General features: G+C 35.2%; 2 protein-coding genes across 2 annotated transcripts in view; one reads left to right on the top strand and one right to left on the bottom strand.

Annotated features, from left to right (window-relative positions):
• ERICH6 (glutamate rich 6) overlaps positions 1-15,901 on the top strand; it is a 16,946-nt gene extending 1,045 nt beyond the window's left edge. Inside the window, exons 2-12 of the mRNA XM_029285620.1 lie at positions 1,156-1,206; positions 1,629-1,687; positions 1,882-1,998; positions 7,620-7,718; positions 7,809-7,963; positions 9,902-9,987; positions 11,911-12,059; positions 12,940-13,025; positions 14,119-14,277; positions 15,061-15,292; positions 15,570-15,901. Of these exons, the coding sequence (XP_029141453.1) occupies positions 1,156-1,206; positions 1,629-1,687; positions 1,882-1,998; positions 7,620-7,718; positions 7,809-7,963; positions 9,902-9,987; positions 11,911-12,059; positions 12,940-13,025; positions 14,119-14,277; positions 15,061-15,292; positions 15,570-15,830 (1,454 nt within the window). The 3' untranslated portion in view covers positions 15,831-15,901. The remainder of the gene's footprint in view (positions 1-1,155; positions 1,207-1,628; positions 1,688-1,881; positions 1,999-7,619; positions 7,719-7,808; positions 7,964-9,901; positions 9,988-11,910; positions 12,060-12,939; positions 13,026-14,118; positions 14,278-15,060; positions 15,293-15,569) is intronic.
• A 2,379-nt stretch (positions 15,902-18,280) lies between these two features.
• Positions 18,281-20,080, bottom strand: LOC107294452 (glucose-dependent insulinotropic receptor-like). Its single transcript, XM_015823683.2, has one exon. It carries the CDS (start codon positions 19,254-19,256, stop codon positions 18,315-18,317), a length of 942 nt encoding a protein of 313 aa, XP_015679169.1. The 5' UTR covers positions 19,257-20,080; the 3' UTR covers positions 18,281-18,314.
• Between the last annotated feature and the right edge of the window lie 5,975 nt (positions 20,081-26,055).

Here is a 26,055-nt window from a genome sequence, read left to right as displayed (position 1 = left end):
TATTATTTTGGTATGCTAATTGTATTTTTGCATTTTTAAAATATATATTTGCTTTAAACATGAATTGTTAAATTGTTAAACTTTATTGGGAAGCTGGAACACAGAACATTATTAAATCTTTTAGATAAGAATGCATTAACAGAGTTTAAAACAAGTGTCCAGGTTCATGACTATTCTTCTTTCACTTTATAAACTATAGTTTAGACCACTGTTTTTCACTTTTGGTGACTTTGTGTGCATTTCAACTCCCAGATTTCTCAGCCAGCATGGGAATTGAAGTCTAGGTAACATACGGTTACCAAAATTTAAAAACATTGGTCTAGAGTCCTCTTTGCCAATTTGGTATCAAATTCTGCTGCCCTGCTTGCTACCAGGTGTCATCCAGTTCTAACAGTGGTAATATTTGGAAGAAGTATTTAAAATATATACAGTTTTCGTTTCATCCTTGTTTTCTTTCTGGCTTCTTCTTCTGTTTGAATTCTGTATTCCTCTGATCACCCAAAAGCTAAAGTGGAAAGCTGGAGTAGCATTTTCTTAATTAGGAATATCAGGGTTTAATTTCTGAGGATATTTTCCCTACTCTCTATATATTTTTAAAGGAAAATACACAGAAAACCAGCATGCTGCTCCTTGTCAATCTGAAAGATGACATAGGTAAGGTGGTGACAAAAACGTAGGTGGAGCATCCAATGAAATGGATGTGGTTTAATTTAAACTGAACAATGAAGTAAAATGAGCTAGCATGTATATGTATGTATATGTATAGGTGTGTGTATGGGTGTGTGTGTATAAATATGCATGCTACCTCTTCATATTTACAGCTCATTGTCATCTTTGGAAGGGGACCTATGGGTTAACTCAGTTACCCATAGTTTTGGGGGCTGTGATCTTAGTTTAAAATCTTTGTTGTTGGCAGTGCATGCTGTCTGCAAATTGCAATCTCATGTTGCTGAGCAATTTTAATTTTTCTGTTTGAAAAACTCTGCATGGAAGCAGAGGAGCCTACATGGTTCAGAGTGGCCCATTTGGACATTTATTTTCTGCCCTGTTGCTGCCTCTGTTCTTTTTTTATTCAACCTATTTTTGATCTTCTTCAAAAGAGAGAAAGAAGAAAAAGAACGTTGATAGAAATGGACTGCTTTTTTTCCTTTTCAGCTCCCCTTACAGCTCCAAAGGAGACCCAAGAAGAAATTCCTCCTGAGAATGGTAAGTTGCTCCCCAAAACATCTATTATTCATTTTTAGAATAATTTTTATTTCTATACTTTTTGAATCCATAAGGATGGGTTTTTTTAGAATTCCACTGGCTAAATACATACCACATGCTAATCTGATTAGATTGGGATTGGGAAATTTGTGGTTCAGCATGCTGTGGAATTCTAGCTATTGAATTAACATGTTAGACCAACCAGACCATCACATGATGTAATAATATGATTTGTCAGGGAAAGCCTGTTATATTAACATGGTCATGGTGTTTTGTTAATTTGTATATAATAAAATGTGTTGCCTGAGCTCAGCTTTTAAGCATCCAACAGTTAAATGAGAACCATATATATATCGCTTTAAGATTCAGTTCATAAAGGAGAACATACCCTTTCCTAACTAATTCTCTTTATTGATGCCTAGATATCTATGCTGTTATTCCCCAAGATCTCAGCTGCTTAGACATTTTATGCGACACAGAGGTATCAATCATAAGTGGTCACTATACAATTTATTGGAACCTATTCTCATTTTAGTTTACCTACCTCCTTCCCCATCCCTGCCTCTCACAATTAAATAAAAATGGAGGCTGTTTATTCTACAGTGGTGCTGCAGGAATACTCTAGACAAGTGGTTTGAGGTTTGCAATAAATTATTTTTTTTCTCTTTTTTTAAGTTTACAGAAGACTTCTTAAAACTGTTTCAAGAATCTCTGCAGACAATTTCCAGTGTTGGCCCACCTACTATTCTAGCTTATAGACCAGAGTCATCAAGAGCAGATATTCACATTGAGGTAATGGCTCTACCCACCCACCTTCTATGCATTACTTTGCACTGTAAATTTATAACTTCTTATTCTTTACTGAAATGGGCAATGCTGTTTACCACTTCCCTTTCTTCCCGGATAGGGAAGAGCACTTTGGAGAAGGAAGGTGAAGGGAGGGGGGGATTAGGAGAAATTTTAAGAATACCAATTGCTTCTTCCAGTACCACTGGTATTCTGCTCAAAATTCCAGTTTCCCATAGATACTTCTGCTGAGGAAAGAATCATACAAATATACCTTGTGTTCAGTTTAGCCTGGAGGATTAACCTTTGTTTTCTGAAGAAAGAAAATAGTTACATGCTTCTACAAGTTTACCACTTCAGAATGCAACTGCATGACAGAATATCTCCTTTTCTTAAAAATTGCACTGATGAAAAATTCTGATGAAAAGCTGTGTATAACAGAGAAAGTGATGCATTGCCTTCTATCCAATATATGAATTTTCTATGCATAGTCAGCTTTCTTTTATTTCAAACTTACAATGCTGAAGTATTTAACAAGTGAAAAACACAAATGCAAGCAATAGCACTAAAAGAACAATTCAGTCACAAAAATTAAAGAGTGTTATAAAAGAGAAAAACTAATCTCCCTGTAAGTTATATAACAGAATAACTCCAAGTATTTGGCCATTAAATAAATTTTTACCTTTCTATTTCTGGACATAAGAATGTGAAACTATTTTATAGATCTGACATCTCAATAAGACTACATCATATTTCTTTAAGATTTTAGGCTAGCTTAAGTAAATACTTTAGGATACACCAACAAGATAATAATAGTAATAGTAGTAGTAGTAGTAGTAGTAGTAGTAGTAGTAGTAGTAGTAGTAGTAGTAATAATAATAATAATAATAATAATAATAATAATAATAATAATAATAATAATAATAATAATAATAATAATTTAAAAAAAGTTGGAAGGGACCTTGGAGGTCATCAAGTCCAACCCCCTGCTCAGGCAGGAAACCTTATACCATTTTAGACAAATGGCTGCCAGTCTCTTCTTAAAAACGTCCAGTTATTATTATTGTTGTTGTTATTATTATCATCATCTTGTTTGTGTATCTTAAAGTATTTACTCTGAGATCCCTCTCACAGTTACTACTATTGAGCAAGGTATCACCTATATCAGACATGTCAAACTCGCGATATCATGTGACGTCGCGCAACGTATCGGGACAGTTTTACCATTGCCGGCAATGGGGTGGGCGCGGCTTCCACGTGACGCATCTGGCCCGTGGGCCGGCAGTTTGACACCCCTGACCTATACTATACCTGTGCATTTGGTTTTTCTTGCTTAAATGTAGAACCTTATTTTTTGACAATTGAATTTCATTTTGTTAGTTGAGATAGAAGAGCTGTGTGTTTTGGACAATATTGGCAAATTCATTCTTAGAATATGGGATTAAGGAGAATTGTTCCCCCTTTCACTGCTTTGTTGCTTGTCATCCTTTAACAGCTTTTAAAAGCCAGTTGTCTCTAAGATCCCTAATGAAATTGCAAAATGATTCATTTACAGTTGGCTGTAATCCCTTTAGAAAGGAGAAGGAAAAGCAAGGCTTGTCCTACCTCTGAAACAGGTGGGGGTAAGAACAAAAGAGCAGCAACAATGCTTAATGATTGTGGTGCACAGCTGCCTAACACCATCTGTTCCCAAGGAACTTCAGAAATAAGAGATGAAAAAGCACAAAAGGGTTTTTCCACCATCCTTCCCATACAGCAGGATTGCTTTCATATACTTTAAGTGTTGTTTATTACAGGACAGAGCCAGCATCATCCATGCGGCAATTCATATTTTATGGTTTTCTTTTTTTTCCCCTGAGAACTGGCTTTTTTGTTTTTACAAACTTTGGTTAAACATTCCTGAAAAACTATTAGGAATAAGCAAAATGTCAGGGCAATGTGACATTAGTTGTGGCTAAGTAAAAACATTTTAAACTCTCAAGTTGAAGTTAAAAGACCAAATTTGCTTCAAAAGCAATTGGATATTTGACCAAAAACCAGCAATTTGAGATTTTCTCTTTTGTCCCATAAGCAGCATTTATAGGTACAGCTCACTATATCTATACCACGGGTAGGCAACCTTGGCTCTTTTATGACTCGTGGACTTCAACTCCCAGAATTCCTGAGTCAGCCATACCTACACCTACAAATGCTGCTTAGGGGAGACAAGAAAAATCCTCCTTCCTCCCTACAAATCAGCCAGTTTTTCATGTTTGAAATCTGGAAAGATGAGTGGAAGGAACAATTGTTTTCTGTACACCTTACTTTGACAGTGTCCAATATTTTTCTTTACCTAATCTGTTCCATTGATGTTTATTTAATGGGTTCCGTAGGGTTTTGTCTAATTTTGTGTTCAGATAATCAGTGTGTATTAAATTTTTAAATAATAAAGATTCCTGCCAAATTCCAACTTTGCTTAATTTCGCACATTGTGTGCAATCAGTTTGGCTGTTGTGGCCTTCCTGGTAAATATTAAATCCTAAATGGTTTTATAATGGGGAATAAGATATTATGAAACAATAAGCAAAGGTTGAACACTTTTATGTCTCATTGATTTCTATGACTATGGAGCTAGCATAAGTTTAATACTGTCAAATAATGGGTTTTAAAAGTTCTTAACTTAGATTTGACAGCTATGTGCCAAATTAGCATCTGGTAATGCATATAGCTAGACAATTAATTCAGAGAGAGTTGTATGTTTTTCCCCCTTGTTAAGTTAAAATTACTCATACTCTGTTCTGTTTAAGCATTAACAATATTAAATGGCAAGACCGTGTAGTACTTTGGATTTAGTTCCAAAACAGACCTTTGGAGTGTATGGAAGCACAAACATGGCTTCCATCTGCTACTCATTAAGGCAGCCATGTCTTTCTCATATGGCTGTGAGTGCCTTAGGGTTGAACCTGTTTGGACAGGATCAGTTCTGAACTCATCAAATCACTGGCAGACAAGAAAATGCCATATGTTGTGGTGGGGGGGGGGAGAAGGAAGCAATCAAAGCAATTAGTTCACTCTAGTTTGTTTCAGACTGAGCAATTCCTTTACAGGTAGTCCTCGATTTATAACCACAACTGAACCCAACATTTCTGTTGCTAAATGAGACATTTGCTAAGTGAGTTGTGCCCCATTTTACTACCTTTCTTGCCACATTTGTTAAGTGAATCACTGCGGTTATTAAGTTAGTAACAAGAGTATTAAGTGAATCTGGCTCCCACATTGACTTTGCTTGTCAGACGGTCGCAAAAGGTGATCACATGGAACTCTGGAACACTGCAACCATCATACATATGAACCATTTGCCAAGCATCTGAATTGTGATCACATGACCATAGGTATGCTGCAAAGGTCGTAAGTGTGAAAAATGGTCATAGGTCACTTTTCAGTGCTGTTATTAACTTCAAATGGTCACTAAATGAACTGTTGTAAGCTGAGGACTACCTGTATTAGCATGCAGAAGAGATTATTTTTTTCTTGTGTAATATATTCCCACTTTTATTGTTTATCTGTGCAAACAGTGAGTCTTGATCTCCAGGTGGAACATTTTAAATTAGTTTGAATAAAATTAAACTAATTTTGCTATTTTAACCTCAGGAACAGAAATCTATGATTGCCAATGGTTTCACTTTTTCTCCAGATCTGTTATTCAGTTTATTATTATTATTCAGTTCTATTGTAAGTCGGGGACTACCTGTATTTTTTAAAAATAATGGAAAGAAACATATCCAAATATATTTAATTCATTTAGCTCAGTTAGCGCACAGGGAGAGAATGAAAGCAAAAATTGGGGTTGGGAATTACTTAGTCAAATGAATATGTTGTGTTGACTGCAGTCCACATATGTACTATAGTCAAAATGTCAACATAAAAACATGTCTTTGTGATGTTAAGCAGCCAACAAATAGGACAGTTTTTGTGCTTTTCCTTCAGAAACTCCTTTACACTATTCTTTGAGCAAGCAAACAGCATTTGCCACTTCTGTTTCTCAGCTTTCTTCTCCAAACAGCCATGCAACTTTTCTTTAAATTTCAGATTTGTTAAGTAAATGAAAGTTATGAGTAAATAAGATGGCCAGTCTTTTAAACTTTTAATGTACATGTGGTCTATAGATCATTCATGACCATTCTCCCAAATTTAATATTACCCAATTGATTTATTACACTAGCAATATGTTAAACTTCTACAATCTGTTTTCCTCCTCCAAAACACTGCAAAGCCAAGTCAGTGCTCATTTTCCAATACCGTTGCTTTTAAGTGAAGGCTGAAATGTTGACGCCTAAACGATCTGCCATCACTTTTCAGGCACTGGTATTAATCCAGTCTTTAAAATGAGGCTCTTTCCACTCATCCAGTCATCTATTATTTTGAGCTGCCTGCTCTACTCTTGTGTCAGGGGAATTTTATGGTCCTGTTTTCTCTGCTTTATACTTAGAGATGTTTACAATAATCTGTGACTTAGAATAGGGTTGTATATCAAGATAAAGGTACATTTTCTGATCATCCCACCCAGGTGTTATATGTATGTTGATGAAATGCACATGTACATACGTATTTCGTGTTTTGCTTCAAAAAAATACAGGAATGGGATATTTAACATTCTGCAATTTGTGCACCTAGTTCCATCCATGATAGGATCATGTTGGTGCGAAGGAAAGGTGACTGCAAAAAATCATAGACTTCCATCAGAACATCCCACTTCCTTTACAAGCTCAGAACCATTAACTATGGGTAAACTGTATTCAGTAACATCAGTTGCACATGAGGCACAAAGGCAAGCACTTAATTAAAATAGAACATAAAAAGAAGCACAATTTCTCTGTAATGCCATTTAAAACAATACTGTTATATACATTTATATTTAAAGATTGCTTTTTCCAAGCTGGATATCTGTTGACTCTCAGTCACCATGGCCTTTGCTGAGAAATTTAGGAACTGACATTCACATCCTTAGAAGGCACTCAGGTTGGGGAAAAAAGTATAAAGTATATAAAAAGGCAGGTCGGTTTTTACTGTAGTAGCATTTCAGCTGAGAAAAAACCCAACCCTGAGTTCCAAAACAGGCCAGCTAAGAAATCCCAGGGTGATGTAGAAGTGTGGGCACAGAGCAAAGGAGACACCCACATCCATCTGATAGGTTTTCCTCCAGCAAGTCACAAGGAGCCCAACAAGTCTGTTTTGCAACCTCCAGAACCCTCTTGCCTATCAACATTCAGTGATCCTTTTGAGGTTGAATCACTGCCAGTTTCAGCATTATGCTTAGCATCTTTTAACTGCCTGAAACACCCCAAAGTGATCCCTGAATCTGCATTACTTTCAAATGTCATTACTTCACCTAACCAGTGAAGAGAAATAACAATAGCAACTTCCCCCTGTAGAGTCAGAACATTCTAACTTGGGGAGCCAGAATGGAGTATTTTAGGGGAGACTGTTCTAGTCTGGGAGGGGGTATGAATGTACCCTCTATCAATAATTGAGTGGGCAATGTGGAGAAAAAGTGCTACCCCACAGAAACTCAGGCTATGAACTCTATAATGTTTGTCTAGATATCTATTATAAAACTTTCTGAAATACCTCCCCCTTCTTCTCTGCAGGTCCAGAAGGAAACTCCAGAAACCTGTGAATTCTGTGGCAGCCCCCTAATATACTTCCCTTCATTTGAAAGTCTGGAACACATAGCAGAGTGGGGAGATGTAAGTAATGAGAGCAAATTCTCCACATGGTTTTCCATTGGATCCAAGGTCCACCTGTCCAGCTGGTAAGAGCAGGACCTTGCTTTCCAGCTTTTCTGTTGCCAGCAATGCCGGGATCTTCATGAGTTCATTGTCAGTGAAAAAAATCGCTATCCAAAGAAAATGGAGATGATTGATATTGCCCCTCATAAGGCCCACGGAAGTCAAGCTGACCGAGAACGGGCAAAAGAAAGAGCTCGACAAAGGTATGGCAAACTGGGGGGATACATATTTGAGCCCTTAAGATGGTTAGGGGGAACACTAAAATCTGATGCCTCAAAGCTACCTGCACCTCTGAAAGCTCATGTTTCTTGCAGAAATCTCTAGAAGTTGTTACCAAATTTAAAGTACAGCGTGACAGAAGGAAAATTACTAATTACACAGCTGAAGACTAATAACTGTTGAATTTTAATTTAAATGAAATCAAATGAAATCAAAATTTATTTTTGTTCTAGCCTCACCCATTACTTTTGGGAGCACAATCTATAGAGTATTCAGTTTAAAGTTAGGTAGCTATTATACCTCACGAAATGGACCACTTTAAACCATCACTTGCAGTGCAAGCAGCAAGAAAGGAGGTAGGAAATGTATAACCTACACTGGGTTGTATTCTACCATGAGTTAAGGAAGTTCAGGGGAAGAAAATTTCTAAATTCTCTCTCTGAAGTTTAAATGAGCTCCCCAAAAGTTACCGGAAAGGAAGATGACTCTCCAGCTGAATACAAGTTATAGGCCTTGGGATCCTGCGATATGTCAATTTTAGGATACACATCTAAGGAACTTTAATCATATCTCCTCCCTCAGAGGGAGGTTGCATAATTCAGTAAAGAAACTTTGGAGGGAATCTATGTGAGTAGATGGAAATTAGTCTGTCATTAATGTCTTTAACTTACCTGAGACTTCCTGTTCTTGAGCTTTTATAGGTATTATTGATGCAGAAGATCTGGTTCAACTAATTAAGACTTCATCAATCTTAAGCATATAGTGAAACTCTAATGATTATAGCTGTTAAAGAAATGGTGCTATGGAAAAAAGATAAATCGAAGTAGAAGAGCTTATTTTTTTAGACACAGTTATGAGAAACAGCTAGAGCATTTAGAGCTCTTAAAGCATTGCTGGGAAGAAGTCATCAAGTGCTTAGCCACTCTTGCATGGGAGGCTGCAAAACTCAGCTTGTTCCTTTATTCCCACATAGGGTCTAGTGTCGATATGCTGATGAGAGCCAGATTTATATTTTGATCTCAGGCTCAGCAGGAAATGCAGTGGAGATCCTGATCCAGGCTGAGATTTGCAAAACAGACTAAAATTTAATTCTAGCAAGATAGTGTTACTATTGATGCAGAAGCCCTGTGGTTCCATATATCGCTCCATACAGGATTGCACTTTCCCTGAAAAGTTGGAATGTAGTTTTGGGGTTCTCCTGGACTCGCAGATTCTATGAAACATCGAGTGGAAGTCACATCCAAGAAAATTTTGGTCCAGTTTCATCAAGCATGCCAGTCACATCTGTTCCTGAATTAGGAAGTGCTGGAGACAATACCTTATGCCACTGAATTATCTCAGTTACACTACAGAAGTTAATCTGCCCTTGAAGACCATTCAGAAGCTGCAGTTGGCACAAAACCCAATGCCTTCTGACCAGCACTAACCAATTTAGTAACATAATTTGTATTCAAGAATTGAAGTGGCTCCCAGCAAGGATCTGGGTCCAAATCAAGGTGTAGGCTGTAACCCACCAATCCTATGATTTCTGCCTCACTACCTACATTATAATCTTGCCATGGGTGCATAGCCCTACAGAGTTGGGGAAGTGGGGGCAGGGACCTGAAGTATGACCTTCTCACTGACAGCCCACTCACTTTGTAACTGTTTGTCTTATGAGGTCAGTCTAGTCCCCATCCATTTTCGTTTAAGAAGTAGGTTAAAACCATTCCCTTCCATAAGGCATTTAGGGAAAAAGATTTTAATAGAAGATTGCAACAGATATTTTTAAAGCTGTTAATTTTTTTACTGTTATGGATGTTTTAATGTATGCCAGTTATAAGCTGCTTAAAGTTGTTTGAGTAGGGGACATACAAAGAACTGTAATAAATAGATTTTTTAAAAACCAAAAAGTTCACACCCAGCATATTTTAATGTTACAGGCTCAGAGAGAGACAAATGGCAAAACAAATTGCCTTTATGGCAGTAGAAGCAGAAAAGAGTGCATTTCCAATACATATCCCTGAATGTAAGTTGGATTATTCCACTGTTATTTATGTTTTTGTTACTATGCGCAGAAGGGAGAATGATTCTTATTCCATATTCACTCATAAAGAAGAATCACCCAAATGCATATCAAAACTTTGGCTCAATGTTACTGTATATTTCCAAGGCTGACAGTGGACTGGAACCTAGATTCCTCTATACTAGTCTACTACCTTCATCACTACAGCATATTGGCCTTCATGAATCTATTGATTTTATTGATCTGATGCCACCCAAATATGGGCAGATCACAACCATTTTTTAAAAAAAAAATGGAAACAGCAAAATATAAAAAAAATAACTACCAGAAATGCAAAATAATCACAAGATTATTCCAACAACATAGCAAGCAGAAAACATCAGGGCAGAGCCATCCCCCCTACTTCAGGGCCTGGGTAAATACAGGTAATCCTTGACTTACGACCACAATTGAACCCAAAATTACTGCTCCTACGCAAGACAGTTGCTAAGGGAGTTTTGCCCCATTTTATGACCTACCTTGTCAGAGTTGTTAAGTGAATCACTGCAATTAGGTTAGTAAAATGGTTATTAAGTGAATCTGACATACCCATCAACTTTTTTTGTCAGAAGGTCGCAAAAGGTGATCATATCATCCCAGGACACTGCAACTATCATAAATACATGCCGGCTGCCAAGTGTCCCAATTTTGATCATGGAACCGTGGGAATACTGCAATGGTCGTATGAAAAATGGTCATAAGTCACTTTTTTCAGTGCTGCTGTAACTTTGGTCACTAAGCAAATGGTTGTAAGTCGAGGACTACCTGCAGGCAGGTCTTTTGAGACCTTCTAGAACTGATTCAGGATGGGAGTCATATGGATCTCAGAGTTTCAGCACAACTTGCTTATAATTCAACTAGAAAATAATTGTATATATAGAGAAAATGAGAACAATTGTTGCTAACCTTGCACAAAGGAAACATTTCTCTGTAGCATGTTCCCCAACAATTTCCAGCTATAGGATTAACAGTAGACTAGAAGATTATCTAATCAAAGAAATTGGAAGAAACCATTTAGAATCCAATCATCTGCTTTGTATTGGGATACAAATTAAAGTATTTGAGATAGATGGCTGTCAAGTCCCTGCTTTAATACATCCAGTGAAGGATGGTCACATTTCTGGATATTTGGTTTCATTAAATGGAATCATATTCCTACCACAGCTGTCTTTAAAAGAGAAAACCTGATGATAGACCTATCACCAGCTATTCATTTTGATGACGCCATTTTCAGTATGTCTCAATATCAGTTGCTGAGATGAAAACAGCACCAAAGAATTAGGGCTGTTCTGTTATTCCTGGAGTTTTCCTTGAAGCCTCTGAGTTTCTCTTTATGTAAGATGATCCTGTTTCTAAACCAGTATCCCCTTGTTAACATACACAAATAAATGCTTTATTTTTAGTGTTGCTTTATCATCAATGTAAATTTTAATTCTGATTTTGATTACATGTTGCAATATTTTGCTATAATTTTGAAAACTGCTTGGGTTTCATTGTAGTAATGTTTTGTTTTGAAAGCAAGTCTGTACCTTCCTACTGAAGGACAGGGTTTTAATAAATATCCAATTAAGTTAAAAATAGTTTTCTCTAATAGTGTGAGTCTCCTACCGTAAAGTTATTAGATCCAATATTTGAATTCTGTTGGCAAAAATTATTGTATAGGCACTTTCACTAGCCAATACTACTTGGTTGTTATTTATTGGATGTATATGTTGCCAAATTCATTCAGACGTATGACAATTAAACAAAACATTGCCACTATACAAGAAAAATGCCATTCCCCCCCTAACAGTACCTTAGGTACAATCTTACAACAAAGGGAGTTTGCTTGTTCCTTTTAAGTCAATTAATTATCATTTAATTCTTATTTAATATTTTATTTTGTAGACAATAAACAGCTTAGAACAATTTCCTTCTTCCTGTCTCAAGAGACACCTTCTTCAGCAAGAATTTATCCACCAGTAATTAAAGAAGCAGAGATTCTGGACAATACATACAGCATCTCTTGCTGTGATTTCACTATTGCAGGTGGAAAGGTAAACAACTGATTTTATACACTAGAAGCAATTTTTGTATTTTATATTCAAAATTTTACCTACATAAAAATATACAACCTTTTTAGAGCTGAGAGCTAAACTTTCAAAGCAATGTGCTTAATGTACCCATGTCAATTATATGTGGGATTAATAGCAACGAATGGCTAAGATTACTTAATATGAATTTTAAAGATAAAGTAAATATAGCATTATTTTCACTACAAAGTCAATAATTTCTTTTTTTTTTACATTGAAATTACAATTCTTAAAAAATAGGATTTGCCCAGGAATTAAGGAGTGCAAAAAGCAATGGTAGCAATGGTGTACCCATTTCATGGGCATGAGCTTGTAACTAATCTTTGAATATGGAAAACCAAAACAATCCATTTCAAATGGGAATTGTATTTCAGAATACTTTGCCTAAAGTGCAAGGCAAAAAATAGCTTTATTTGTTACAGGGCCCATTCATTTTCTCTCCTCCTAAATTAAAGCGATATACCTCCCAATCTTTATGGCATCTTTGGGGGCATATAAAAATCAATGTGCTTGGGAGCCAGACCAACATTGCTAGCCACTACCAACAATAGGACAGTTGCAAATTGAATTTTTAGTGTAAGCTGCATCTCCTCTTATTTTCGTGGTTTAAGCTTGTCATTTAGCTGCTGACATACTCAGATTTATCTGCTTGTTTACATAATAACATACATGTATCTATTGCAAGGGATGTAGTGCACCATGGCCCTTTGATAAAAATAGCTAGATTTCTAGTTAATTCCCTTTTGTATACTGGCCTTATTGTTCTCTTTCAGTATCTTATCTTGCTCTTTTGAGTTCCATGGGGAAACTGTAAGCTGCATGTTGTTCTTTTTTTCATCAATAGTTAGTGAAAAACCAATTCATACAACAGTACTACAAAAATGGTGTGAAGTTCCTTACCATGTTTCCGGACGGCACTGCACAAATATTGTATCCTTTTGTGACATACTTCTTTTCTGACATACTGTGTTCAGTGGAACTGGATCAGAGCTAGAGGGCTGCAGCATAATAATCTGCAGCAAACACAACTAGTGTTCTGTCCCTGCTATGCTTGGTAGTGACTTTATTTTACTTTATAGCTGCCTTAATAATACAACAATCACCCCAGTTAAGAATAGAACATCTAAAATGCATTGACCTACAACAATTAAACCTTTAATGCAGTGCTTCTCATTCATGGCATCTTTAAGATATGTGAATCAACTCCCAGGATTCTAAGAGATGGAAGTCCCCACAACTTAAAGTTGCTAAGATAGAAAATAATGTTATAGCACCGTGAGTACAGGATTCATAGGATTCCTTCTTCAGGGTTGGAGACAAAACTAGGCAAGACTACAACTTCACAAGCAATAATCCAGTACCAAAGTCTGCCTACTGACCCCTGCCATCCTATTTCTGATGTCATAAAGTCAGACGAAGTGGCTATTTGTAGCAAACTTGGTCTTCTAGACATACAGAGTATTGGCGAAGTAGTCATCTTCCTTATATGGTATCATCCATACTGCTGTACCACTGCAAAATTAGGGAGAGTTTTGATTTGGTACAAAACTATAATAGTTCTACTTCTAAAGTATTTATTTATTTATTTAATCCCATTTATACCCCGCCCTTCTCCCGAGGGACTCAGGGCGGCTTACAGGTAAATAAAAACAGTACAATACAATAGATATCTCTAAAAGCCAAATTAAAATATATATTAAATAACCTGTATTAAGTTTAATATTATAAAATCCCTTTAAAATCCCTATAAATCCCTGCTGGCTCAGGAATTCTGGGAGTTGAAGTCCACGAGTCATAGAAGAGCCAAGGTTGACTACCCCTGGTCTAGACAGAAGATTCATGCTACATCAGCAAAACAGAACCAAGGAATGAATTTAAGAACTGCAGGTAACATGGGAAAAGGGGATGCTAACCAAGATTCTCCTCCCTCCCCCCAATCAGAAATCCACTATACCATTCATACATATGAACTAGCATGTCTAAGCAAGTAAAATAGGGAAAAAGACCTTAGCTATATGTACAGCTATCCATCTGGAAATCTGGCAATTATTGTTGTACAGAAGGATGAAAATGCAGGATACATTTGTATAGTCCAAGAAGATAAGCATGAGAAGCCGGAAATCCAAGCAGTATTTGACTCTTGTGGGAAAGGAACTTGTTATCATCCAAACCAAATTGTATGGTGAGCTAATTATAAATAGAGAAATATTCATTTTTTGTTATGGATTTTGTATTTCATATTTTAAGTATTTAAATATTTCATATTTAGTGGGTAGGATTTCCATTACGTCAACATATGCAGTATTACTAGAAAGACCCTTTTGTGACTGGAACCACGCTCAAGTTGTAGAAAATGCAACTCTTTCTAAGTGATAGTAAATTCATCATGCTGTAATTTTCTGTTCACTATTTTTTTCCTTGAAATTGCAAAAACTATAAATTTGCAAGTCATTTCTGAAGTGTGATTGCTAACATCACGTTGCTTTACTGCTGTTGAGAGAAGGCATCATGTTAATTCAGTCTTCTCGTGCCAATGCATTAACCATAGTTTGCCAACATTACTTAAGCATGATTTGAGTTACCTACAATTGTTTTTGTGAATGGTCACATTCTAGATAGTTTGCATTTTATTGTCCACTAACCTCAGCTTATAATCTACTTTCCCCTAATATAATTTGTATGTTTATTTAGACTACTTCATACATATCAACTGAACATTTTGTAAGAAGCTTATGTTGTAACAAATAAAAACATCACTATTTCATTATAATGGGATAACTTGATTGCCATTCTGGAAACAATTACATACTACAAGCCCTTTTTTATGTATTTGCTTGGAATGATAAGGGAAATAAATCAGTCAGGTGGATCATAACTGAGCTGAACCTGTCTTCATAATTTTTATATAGGATATGTTAAGATTTGTGGTTCAAATATACAATCAATTTATTTTTCTCCCTTGTAGGATAAATATTACTATTCGAGGAGGACATTACTCAGATCAAGCTGGCAACAAAGTGAAAACATGGATTTGGCCCAACAATCTACAGAAGCACAATCCCCGTGTATCGTTTAAACCCATCTTTCTATCCTTGAACCTTAATGTTGGTGTCAGGATACTAGGGCAAGATAAAATTGCCATTTCTTTTCTTGCAATGGGAAAACAAGCAAAAATTAATGTAGGAACCAAAGTGAAGGTACATGTCAGAGGAATTAATGTTTACCTATCCTTACAAGTTACAATTAAGCAAGACATGGAATGTTTTGGGTGAACAGAAAACATTTAGGGAAATACAAAAACCTACGTTTTATTCAAAATTGATCAAGTTAGTGTTCTCCAACATAATCTGTATAGCCATTTTACATGATTTAAATTAATTGCAACATTGCTTTCATTCCTATGCAACTCACTGAATTTCTGCTAGTCAGAGGTGTGCACTTTGGACGCTAAATTAACTTTTTTTTTTCTTAAAGCCACTTGCTGAACACCTTCCATGGCCAAAGTACATAGCTGAAGATGACCTTCTGCTCTTCGCCAATAGACTAAAGATTCTTCGCATCTTTGCTAAACTGAATGGATATTTAGACTTTCCTGCCAGTGACTGGTGGACTAAACTGGAGCTCCCTTCATTTCTTTTGAAACAGACTTCGAAGTTAATATATCTTTGTAAAGAATGTGAAATAGGCTGTGCTCTAGATAGGTTAATAATGGCAAAACTAAATTCACCAGTTTGATCAACAGCCGATTGTTGATGTTGCCTGAACAGTGTGTTAAAGTCACTTGTTTAAAATATTTAATATTTATTAATCTGTTGAATACTGTAAGCAAATTTTTATGTATTTAATATTTATGTATTCTTAAAATATATATGCGTATCTTCATGAATGTTCTATGTAACAGAAAATATAAATTTGAAGCCAACTTCAGTAAGAAAATTGAATTATATGCCATAGTATTCATAAAACTCTAGATCCATTTTGCTATGGTTAAAAAAAATCATAAGATTTTTAAGGCCATACTTAGATTAACCCACAAAATTTCTCTGTAGTTTTGATTTCTCCACACCTCTTTGAGCAAGATAGTAAATAAAACACAATGGGTAGGCTGAGGAAGAGGATTCTTAAACCACTGGCTTGCATTTAGTTATAATCTGGATGGAATTAGACCCTACCAGCCAATGTCACATTTTCAGATTACAAGTAAGATTCTGGTAAAAGCTTCTGGAAAAAAGATTTGTTGTTCCCACTGTCTGAAATCAAACCATCCAGTCATTACTCAGACTCCTGTCAATCTTTAGGGAGAATACCTAATGCACCTTTTTAAAGTGTAAAAACAATAAAGGAGAAAAAGATTTATTTTATAACAATGCTGTCTTGTTGATAAACAACCCTAGTCTTGATATATTAACAAAGCTTTATCTACTACTTGGAGGAAACTGTTTTCTAGGATGTATGTTCCAGGCTCAGAAAATAAAACTTTCCATATACAATGCTGTTGCTGATATTATCCAAACTGCAGTTATTATCGTAAAAAGGAAAAACTCTTAGTACAGCAGTTAGATCATTCCAGAATCTCAAAATAATGAGTAACTCGTTCAGGTGCAATAAAATTCTTCATGATCACTGGACCCCCATTTCATGACATGTAATGGTTCTATTAGCATAGGTAAATTCCATTTATATATATATATGCAATGATGAATCCTCAACTTTATAGATGATTTTATAGAAGCACTTTGTATTTTGCTATTACCATCATCCAATCAAGGCAGTGTTACAAACCAATTTTGGACAAAAAAGCTATGTGTATTCTTTATCTTCTGATCTCTCCTTTTCCTTTTGTGAGCTAATGAACTATTGGAAACAAATGTGTACAATAAATTATGCCCTCAGAGCAGCAGACAGGAATTAAAACAATGTAATTGAGTAATATGGTAAAACAGCAGCAAAAGTGGCAAGACATATAATTAAAAGGTGGAGCTGGGATAGCTGTTATTTATTTTTCATTTCTTTTCATCAAAATAACTGTACCAAGAAATCTATGTTAATAAAGTACTGTAAAAGCACAATTATGCATCAAATAGGTACTTTATATTCCTATGGATACTTCCCTAGATGTAAGCTTCATTTAAACCAATGTGATTTGTTTTTGAGTGGGATGGACTGGTATGAGAAATTCAATATTTATATAAATGTAATTTGCAGAGGCTTTGTTTCTTTTTCATTTTTCATCCTAGTTTATCATCTATATTTACTTAAAAACTGCCCAAAAGCCATCCTAAGAAAGCTAACTATAAACAGGAAACCACATGAATGAAAACATAAAATTGCAAAGGACACAACCATGAAAAAAGCCCACCCCAAAATATGTTTATCAAGTAATAAACCTGTTCTAAATGCTTTCTGAAATAGCAGTAGAGCTAAATAAGCAGAATCAGACAAAGTGCAAATGGACCTCATATGGAAGAGAATTCTCAATCACAGAAATAAAGGCTTGATAGATAAATCTGTCTCACATAGTTAATGCTACATTACAGACAACATATTTTCTAAATAGACAAAGTACTTCAGAAAAGTTCTCACAGAAGGCTTGATTTCAATATACCACTATTGTCAAGAGTAATTAAGACTGAAAAGTGCTTTTTTTTTGCTCATGGACTAGTTCACAAATTCAAGGCTTAAGTGAGATCCAGGGATATCCACGTAATTTGAAATTAGTCTTCTGTTGGAACTGTTTTGAAATTAAACAAGCTTATATACTGAGAGAATCAGAAAATGACAAGCTCTTAACTCATTTTAAAGAAAGGGATTTAAATACATACCTGCTTCAGGTGTTTCAGAAGATTTAATTAAAAAACAATATAGATTTCAATGCTTTAAACCATATTCAAAATTACACTGGGAGCAATTATGCTATTATGATTATTACCAGTAGTTTCTGAAAGACCCACATGAAGACAAAATAGGAGACTCCCACTGTATTCTGTTTTAAAATATTTCATTGAGTAAACTGTATCGATATTTACTTATTAACCCATTTTTGATTATCTTCAAATAATCAAATTATGGCCGAGAGGCGAACCTCTCGATCAGAATTGTGCTTATCTAGTTTTCTCTCTCCTGCACTGGAGATTGAACATACTGTTCTATAATCTGAAAAACTATTGAAGGGAGAAGAGGCAGAAATTAGATCAGCTTAATTCCATTTTATAAATCATTTCAGGTTCCAAAGCTGGAATTGGCCACTGCTAAATCAATAGACTTACATGGCTTCATTTGTCCTTTTCCCTTACATTTCATCATCCTGGCAAATTCAGTCCTTATATCCTTGTTGTACAATGAATACACAAATGGGTTTATCAGTGAATTGGTTTCTCCTAGGAGGAATAAAAAATCCCTCAACAGTGGGCTCAGATTGCAGGATTTACAGGTAGCTTTCACAATGGCAGTCCCATAATAAGGGCCCCAGAATACAATGAAGCAAACAATCACAACAAGGATGGTCCTTAGAGCTTTGAAGTTACAGAGATGAACAGGGGGGATGGCTGCATGCAAGCAAAAGCGCTGGATCTGCTTATGCTGTAGATAGGCAATCCTTCCTATTGAGATATGCAAACACACCAAGATCAACAAAGCAGGGATGAAAATGCCAAAACAAATTATGTAGAGGTAATCACTTTTGGCAGCAGACAGGAGTCCACAGTTACCTTTCAATTTGTTCTGCCGCAATCCTGAAGAAATAAGTGGCATGTGTCCTACCAAGAAGGAAAAAACCCAGAGGACTACAAGAGAAAGGATTACATGTTTCTTGCTCATAAGGGAGGGATAATGAAGAGGCAGTTTCACTGCCAAATATTTGTCCAGAGAAACCAGGAGTAAGGTGAGAATAGAGCCAATACAAGGAGTAATACCCATGCAGATCCTTATAAGACAAAAAATCAAATTCGTATCAAACAGTGCATCTGTTGCATCATCCAAAGCGTCTCCAATGCACATCACACCCACAAGTAGATCAGCAGCTGCCAAGTTGAGGATGAAGACATAGTTTCTGCTTGATCTCTTCTTCTTCAACCGACAGACGACAATGATTACCAGTAGATTAGCAGATGGGATAAATATACTTAAGATGACATGTAGCACTGCATAAATAATAGTTGACATCTTGTTTACTGTAAACTGGTAGATACATTAGTTTTAGATATGCATTGCATATGCAAATTGTATCAAATCTTTAGGAGTAAATATGCTTTCCAATCATCAAACTGTTTAGTCACAGCAAGAAGTGAAAACTTGGTAGCTGCCCTCATTCTCTCTGGTCAGACGGTTTTCTTCAAATTGATGACTGTTCTGTCCCAACATCTTGTCAGTTTGTTTCTCTTGTTAAATTCATGATACTCTTCCACTGGTAAGGAGACAGCTGAAGACACATGGAGGATCAAAGTTCTGCCACTTAAAAGCTTCAGACAAAATCAACTAATTGGCTGAAATGGAGGGGATGAAAAATAGTCCGGAAGCAGATTTGCTCTATTTATGAAATTCTCTGATGCAGAAAGGAAGGAGTTTAACAAACAAAAAGAGACATTGCAATATCAGTTATCATTACACTTCTAAAGGTGTGTGATTGTTTGTCTTCTCCATGCATTAAAATGAAGCGACCAATAGACAGAACATCTCCATGGTATCCTTAGTTATTGGATCCTGGGAAGAAAACTTGGTTATTTCAGAGATCCAAGAAAAGAATTTTTTTCCCAGTTAAGAGGAATGGATATTAGACTTAAAATTGTAAAGTAAATTAGAAAACTATTGCTGGAGTGCAAGCTTTGTAGCTTGTCTGGGTTCAAGGAGATTGTTAAATGAATGATTGGGAAGGTAACATTTTCTACAATCACATTACAAGTAGTCCTCAATGGGGACTAGAATTTCTGTTGTAAGTTGTTGCATCATAAGTTGAGTTGGACCTGCTAAGATTATTTTTACAGTGGTTATTAAGCAAATCACCATGGCTGTTAAGCTAATCACATGGTCATTCAACAAATTACATGGTCATTAAGTGAATTCAGCTTCCCCAGTAGGTGTTTTTGCCAAAAATCAGCAAAAGGTTTTTAAATCGTGATCATGTTATTGCAGGATGCTGTAACCGGCTGTAAACACAAACCAGTTGCCAACCACCCAAACTGCAATCACATCACCACAGGGGTGCCGTGCGATGTGATGATTGTAACTGCAAGTGCATCCTTTGGCATGTCCATGTGACACCCGCTTTTCAAGTTGCACTGGTTGCCAGTATGCTTCCAGATGTGATTCAACTGCTGATTATGATCTATAAATCTCTGCCTGACATAAGGCTATTTGAGAGGCTAAAGCTACGAACTATTTTTTCAAGTGATATATTCTGAAAGAGTTAGAAGCTACTTCATCCAATGTAAATGTTTTTAGCTAGATAATTCCAGATTTTCATCATCAGGAAAATTTTTTAGGGTTGGTCTATTAAATGCAGCCATGAGAATAAGGGAGTACATTGAAGGAAGAGAGCAGAATGGAGTGCAACAGAAGGTAGTGTCAAACAGGATCTTTGTTGTGGAAAGTTATGGAAATAAATGGCTGTGAGAAAGAAGTTTTTTCATACCTGATAATATAGTGCAGAGAAAAGTGAATTGAGATAAAATCCCTTTGCCTGAGATGAACATATGAGCACACTTTGGCTAGCAGAGATTATGTAGTACAGTATTTCCTTGAAATAAAGCACACTACTAAAAAGCAGTCAAATAGAATATAAAAGAAAGACGTGGCACATAAGTTGAAGGTGCCACATAAAATACAATGTGTAAAACATTTTTCTCATGCCCCTCAAATAATAACCTATAAAATGAATCTTAATAACTATAAGCAAAGGGATAGACAATCGGAATTTACAAAGTGCTTTTAAAATATTGTAATAGGATATAAGAAGAAAAGAACTGGCAAGCTTGAAGCAGAACAGATTATTTTTTTTAAAAGACCCTAAATTATGCTTACATATGACACTCTAATGTTGTTATAATCTGAAAGTTAGTAGAGCAATGTGAAACTTTAGAGAGATAAAAATGATAAATTATAACAAAAATCAAGAACTCAGCTGAAAAACCATCTATAAATTCTGGAATTAAAAAAGTTATATTTAGCTCCTTAGAACTCTAGGAAGAGGGAAAACAAATGCACAAGGATACCCATTTGAGAAACGTGGATTTTATAGCCTAGAAGCACAGATGTACTTGACTGCTATATTTAGTTAACCACATGGAACTGTTCAACTGTCTTAATTCTAGCACTAACTAATCTCCTATTCAAACAGTCTACTCATTAAGTTCACAATTATTGCAGATTCAGATTTTATGTTAGCCATTTTGAGATAGATATCACCAATCTTTTCATTAATGGCCACCAAAAGAGATGCAGTAATAGCTCTGCAAACACTATTTAAAGGAGTCTGTACTTTTGGGTTGTTTCAAAGCAATTAACACAGCTTTGTCAAGCTTTTATAGCTTGAAGCTTTTATTTGTTTTTATGAGTAACTAATTACAACAGCTTTTCACAATCAGTGCCTAATACATGTGCTATATCAGATCCTCACCTCTGGTCAGAAAACTCTTAACATTTGGGTTGGTGGGTGGGGGTGATAGGAGCTATAGTCCGCGTATCTGGAAATCACTAGGTTGGTGAAGTCTGCACCAACATCTTGCAGAATTAGCAGCAGGAGATGGTTTTCAGGAATATATTTCTGTATTTATTTCCTACAGGCAAAACTAAAGAATGTGATGCCTTGCTCTAATACGCCAATCATGTACTTTAGAAATATCCTAACAAAATCTAAATGATTTATATACTATTAAAACTCACACATCTGTAACTTTTAACTGGGGAAAATTGTGCATCACAGAGAAGCACTTTTAGAACCTAGGTACCTCAAAAGCGCTAAATTACAGAATGTGTACAAAATCTGAAACCATGACTTTCATGGGATTGAAATTTGTTGTTTCGTTGCTGCTGTGCTGCCACCTGGAGCTTCAGTAGACCAGTTGCACCCTAGCCCTCTTGAGGACTAGTCAGATCAATTCTTCCTTTGGCCACTGGAGATCAGGCAGATACCGGGTAGCCCTCCAGATACCGGGTAGACCAATCCCATCATTAATTGCTGGAGAGTCAAACTGGCAGGAAGTGGAAAGTCACTCCCACTCCCAGAGTCTCTGACCTTGGTCGTTCTGTTTCTCTGTTTAGATAAGGAAATATCTCTGAAACAATGAACCAACAGGTCATGAGTTGTATAGTATTATTTAAAATTTATAGAAATTTTATGAAAATATAGTGTGGAAACAAATCTTACATTTGGAATGTCAAATTTTTAATACAACTAAGATCACCTAATTTAACATTTTTATTCCAAAGTCACACACACTATATCAGTACATGTAAATTTGGAGTACTTTCAGATTTTTCAATGAGATTAAAACCTCCCACAATAAATGTACATAAAACTGAAATCAATGGGCTTAAGCTGTATTGAAAGACTTAGGTTTTATTGAAGTCCAACAGTTTTAATATATAGTAAAATATAAAGCTAATTATATAAAAAAGCAGAAATTCTATTTTGATTGGCTATAGTGAAGTTAAGCTTTATATATTTATTTCTTCCCTGAGATTTAACAATGATGTACATACATAGAATTTGAAAAAATGAGAAGTTTAAATTTGGAACAAGAGGAAAAAGTGTATTTTGAATGAAATAAATTATAAGAGTGGGAATATTACAGAAACCTAAATACATTGTTATATATCTTATGATTAAACCAGTAATTTTTATAGCAGTAACAAAATATATTTGAGGATGCAGAGAAATATGTTATTAGCTCAGCAAAAATCATGGTGAACTAATTTTAAAAAATGCACCTACTATATATGAACATATCACATAAACATGTGCAGTATATATGCCAAGCAATATTTAATCCTGATTTTCAAATAAGACAAAAACTCTGAATGTATTTCAACCTAAGTCTTTCTCACAGATAGAGTTCACAGTAAGCATCACATATACCAAACAAAACCAAAAGGGCTATAGTCCACAGACCATAATAAATTTACATCATAACTGAACTGAATTAAGTAGACTTTAAAAAATCTTAATATATTACATCACTGGAAATACCTGATTTTCGTAAAGTAATGAGTTGAATCAATATACACATTAAAAGTTGTTTGTGTTATTTGTTTATATATTTTAAAATATTTTAATTAGTTCTTGTTCCAGGCTGGTTGTTTAGATTTTTTTGTTTTTGGTGAGGAAGAATCTCAATTGTTCTGCAATTTTATTGTCCCCCATTCAAAAACCTACTAAATACTGGAGACATAACTGCAAATGATTAAGCACATGTTTTCATTAATGTTTGCTGTACTGTCACTCAATATGTTTTAGGCTTCAGAAATTTATTTTTGAAAACATAATTATTTAACAATCAAGGGTAATATTTGTAGCTCAGGGTTGAAATGAGGGGTCATTGGTGCTGAGCTTGATTGTTTTCTTGCAGACGTTCATTACCCAAATTGGTAACATCATCAGTGCTAGCATGATAGTAATGAAATGTCTGCAAGAAACCAATCAAGCTCAGAGAGCACCAAATATCCCTCATAATTCTTCAACAATTTTGAAAAATTATAAAACAGCTTTTCAAAAGGAATTAATTTTGTAATAATAATAAAGAGTAAAAAAAGTATATGTAAAGCTTGTGTAATTATGTAAGAAGTCAAAATTAATAAATACAACACTAGAGGCAGTCCTCAACTTGCAACCACTCATTTAGTGACCATTCGAAGTTATAACAGTCACAAAAGTGACTTATGATTGGAGCATCCCTGTGGCCATGTGATCAAAATTCAGATGTTGGCAACTGACTTATATTTACGATGGTTGCAGTGTCCCAGGGTCATGTGATCACCACCTTGTAAGCAAAGTTAATGGGGAAGCCAAATTCACTTAACAACTGTGTTACTAACTTAACAACTGCAGTGATTTACTTAATAATTGTGGCAAGAAAGGTAATACTTCACTTAATTGTCTTGCTTATGAACAGAAATTTGGGGTTCAATTGTGGTCATAAGTCAAGGACTATCTGTAACTGATGCTTATCGAAGTAGGTCTACTGCAAAATGTCCATTCTATTATTAAAAATCTAGGAGCCCATCATATCAATGCTTTTGGCTTTGGAAACACCAGTGTGCAATATTCTTTTGCAGGGAAAGCTGGAAATGGCAGTAATATTTATTTTCTACCCCAAATTAATTTTGTCACACATGAGATCTAGATGTTTCCTAACGCAAATTGATATTTGGGTGGAGGGGAAGTAGAAACCTGTTTTCTCCAGAAGATGCCTCTGAACAATGTTAAATAATAAGATCACATTATATCACATTGGAACAGGGAGACCAAATGTCAGCCTATAAAAGACAAACTTGAAAAATTTCAGCAGCAACATAAAATCTTAAAAATTGGCAGCTTAAGGTTCCCAGACTTAGCGAGCGTGGTTATATTTCCATGTTCAGTATGTTATATGTTTGTTATTCATCATCTTGTTTATTGTTGATTGTATATTTGTTATTTTGTTTTTAAGTTGCTAGCTGCCCAGAGTCATCTGGAGTCAGGGGGCATATAATCCAAATAAAATAACAATAATAATATTGAAATTATTGCATTGCCACTATGGAACTCTTCATCACCATCGACTTTTAAACTGAAAGTTCATTTAATTAAGATTATAGGTTAACCATAAGCGTAATAATTAACAACCAAATAGCAAGTTGTGGACTTCCAAATAAGACAGTATAATAATAATTAACTTATTTGCCAGAAATCACAACAGACAATTTGAAATAGGAATCTAGATGTTGTTTGCTATCTACGAAGAGTTATGTTGGTCAGATGTGGTTAGTTCCTGGAGGACCAACATGAAAGGTCAAGAAAGTCCCAAGATACACAATGGCAAACCATTTCAGTATGGTTGAGGAAAAAAATATCATTGATATGTTGAGTTAAGCTCAACTCAAGGAAGATTTGATTTTGTATATGTTGTATTTTAAATGATTATTACTAGGACTTTAAACAGCCTGAAATTAGCATATTTTTATTTCTTCCTTTATTATCCTATTAAACAAAGAATTCTGGAAGATTCAAATTTTAGATGTTAAGTTGGCCTTAGAAAGATACTAACATAGATTATACTATTTTTTTCTTTTTGTGCTTTTGTAGAAGAATTTCAGTGCAACAAAACTAGTCTTAAAACATCTATAAACAAGAAGAGCTCAAAAGAATCTTAAACCCATATAAGCTATGCAAATTCACAACTTAACAAGTCAAATTAATCATAAGTCCATGTATGATTATCTGCTTTCTAAATCCAAAACTATTTATATACATGGAGGACAATATAGATGGTACAATCCTTTTTTATATTTTTAACCTTACTTGTTATTGAAAATGTATTTGATCAGTTACTCAAAAGGATAACATGGGAACCAACAGAGGCTGTAGCACACTTGAAAGAATTGTGGCTGGAGGCGGAATACATTTTATTGGAAATAAACTTACTTACATAGTTTAAAAATATTTTTGTTCTTCAATATCTGGTCTAAAAATATTATCCTTTAAGAAAGTGGGATTGCCTTTTGGATTTATATGACAATTTTGAGTAATGCCAGAGATTATATAAGGGAGATTTGAAACATCCATAATGTATATGAAATTGCTTTTGCTTCTTTCTTCAATTTATTATCCAGACAAGTTTATGAAGTGATTTAAGCTGATTTACTCACAGTAAATGAAATTTCTTTATTTAAATGAGTTTACTTAATTCATATTTATGACAGCATAAAGGCCAACTACTTGATCGTACAATTTGGGCCAGGAAACAGACTTCAAATTGTTGAGAGAATC

This window comes from Protobothrops mucrosquamatus, unplaced genomic scaffold (assembly GCF_001527695.2).
Source record: "Protobothrops mucrosquamatus isolate PMUCROS unplaced genomic scaffold, P.Mucros_1.0 scaffold1948, whole genome shotgun sequence".
Classification (NCBI taxonomy): domain Eukaryota; kingdom Metazoa; phylum Chordata; class Lepidosauria; order Squamata; family Viperidae; genus Protobothrops; species Protobothrops mucrosquamatus.
Note: the sequence above shows the minus strand (reverse complement) of the source record. Positions and strands in the feature narration are given on the sequence as shown.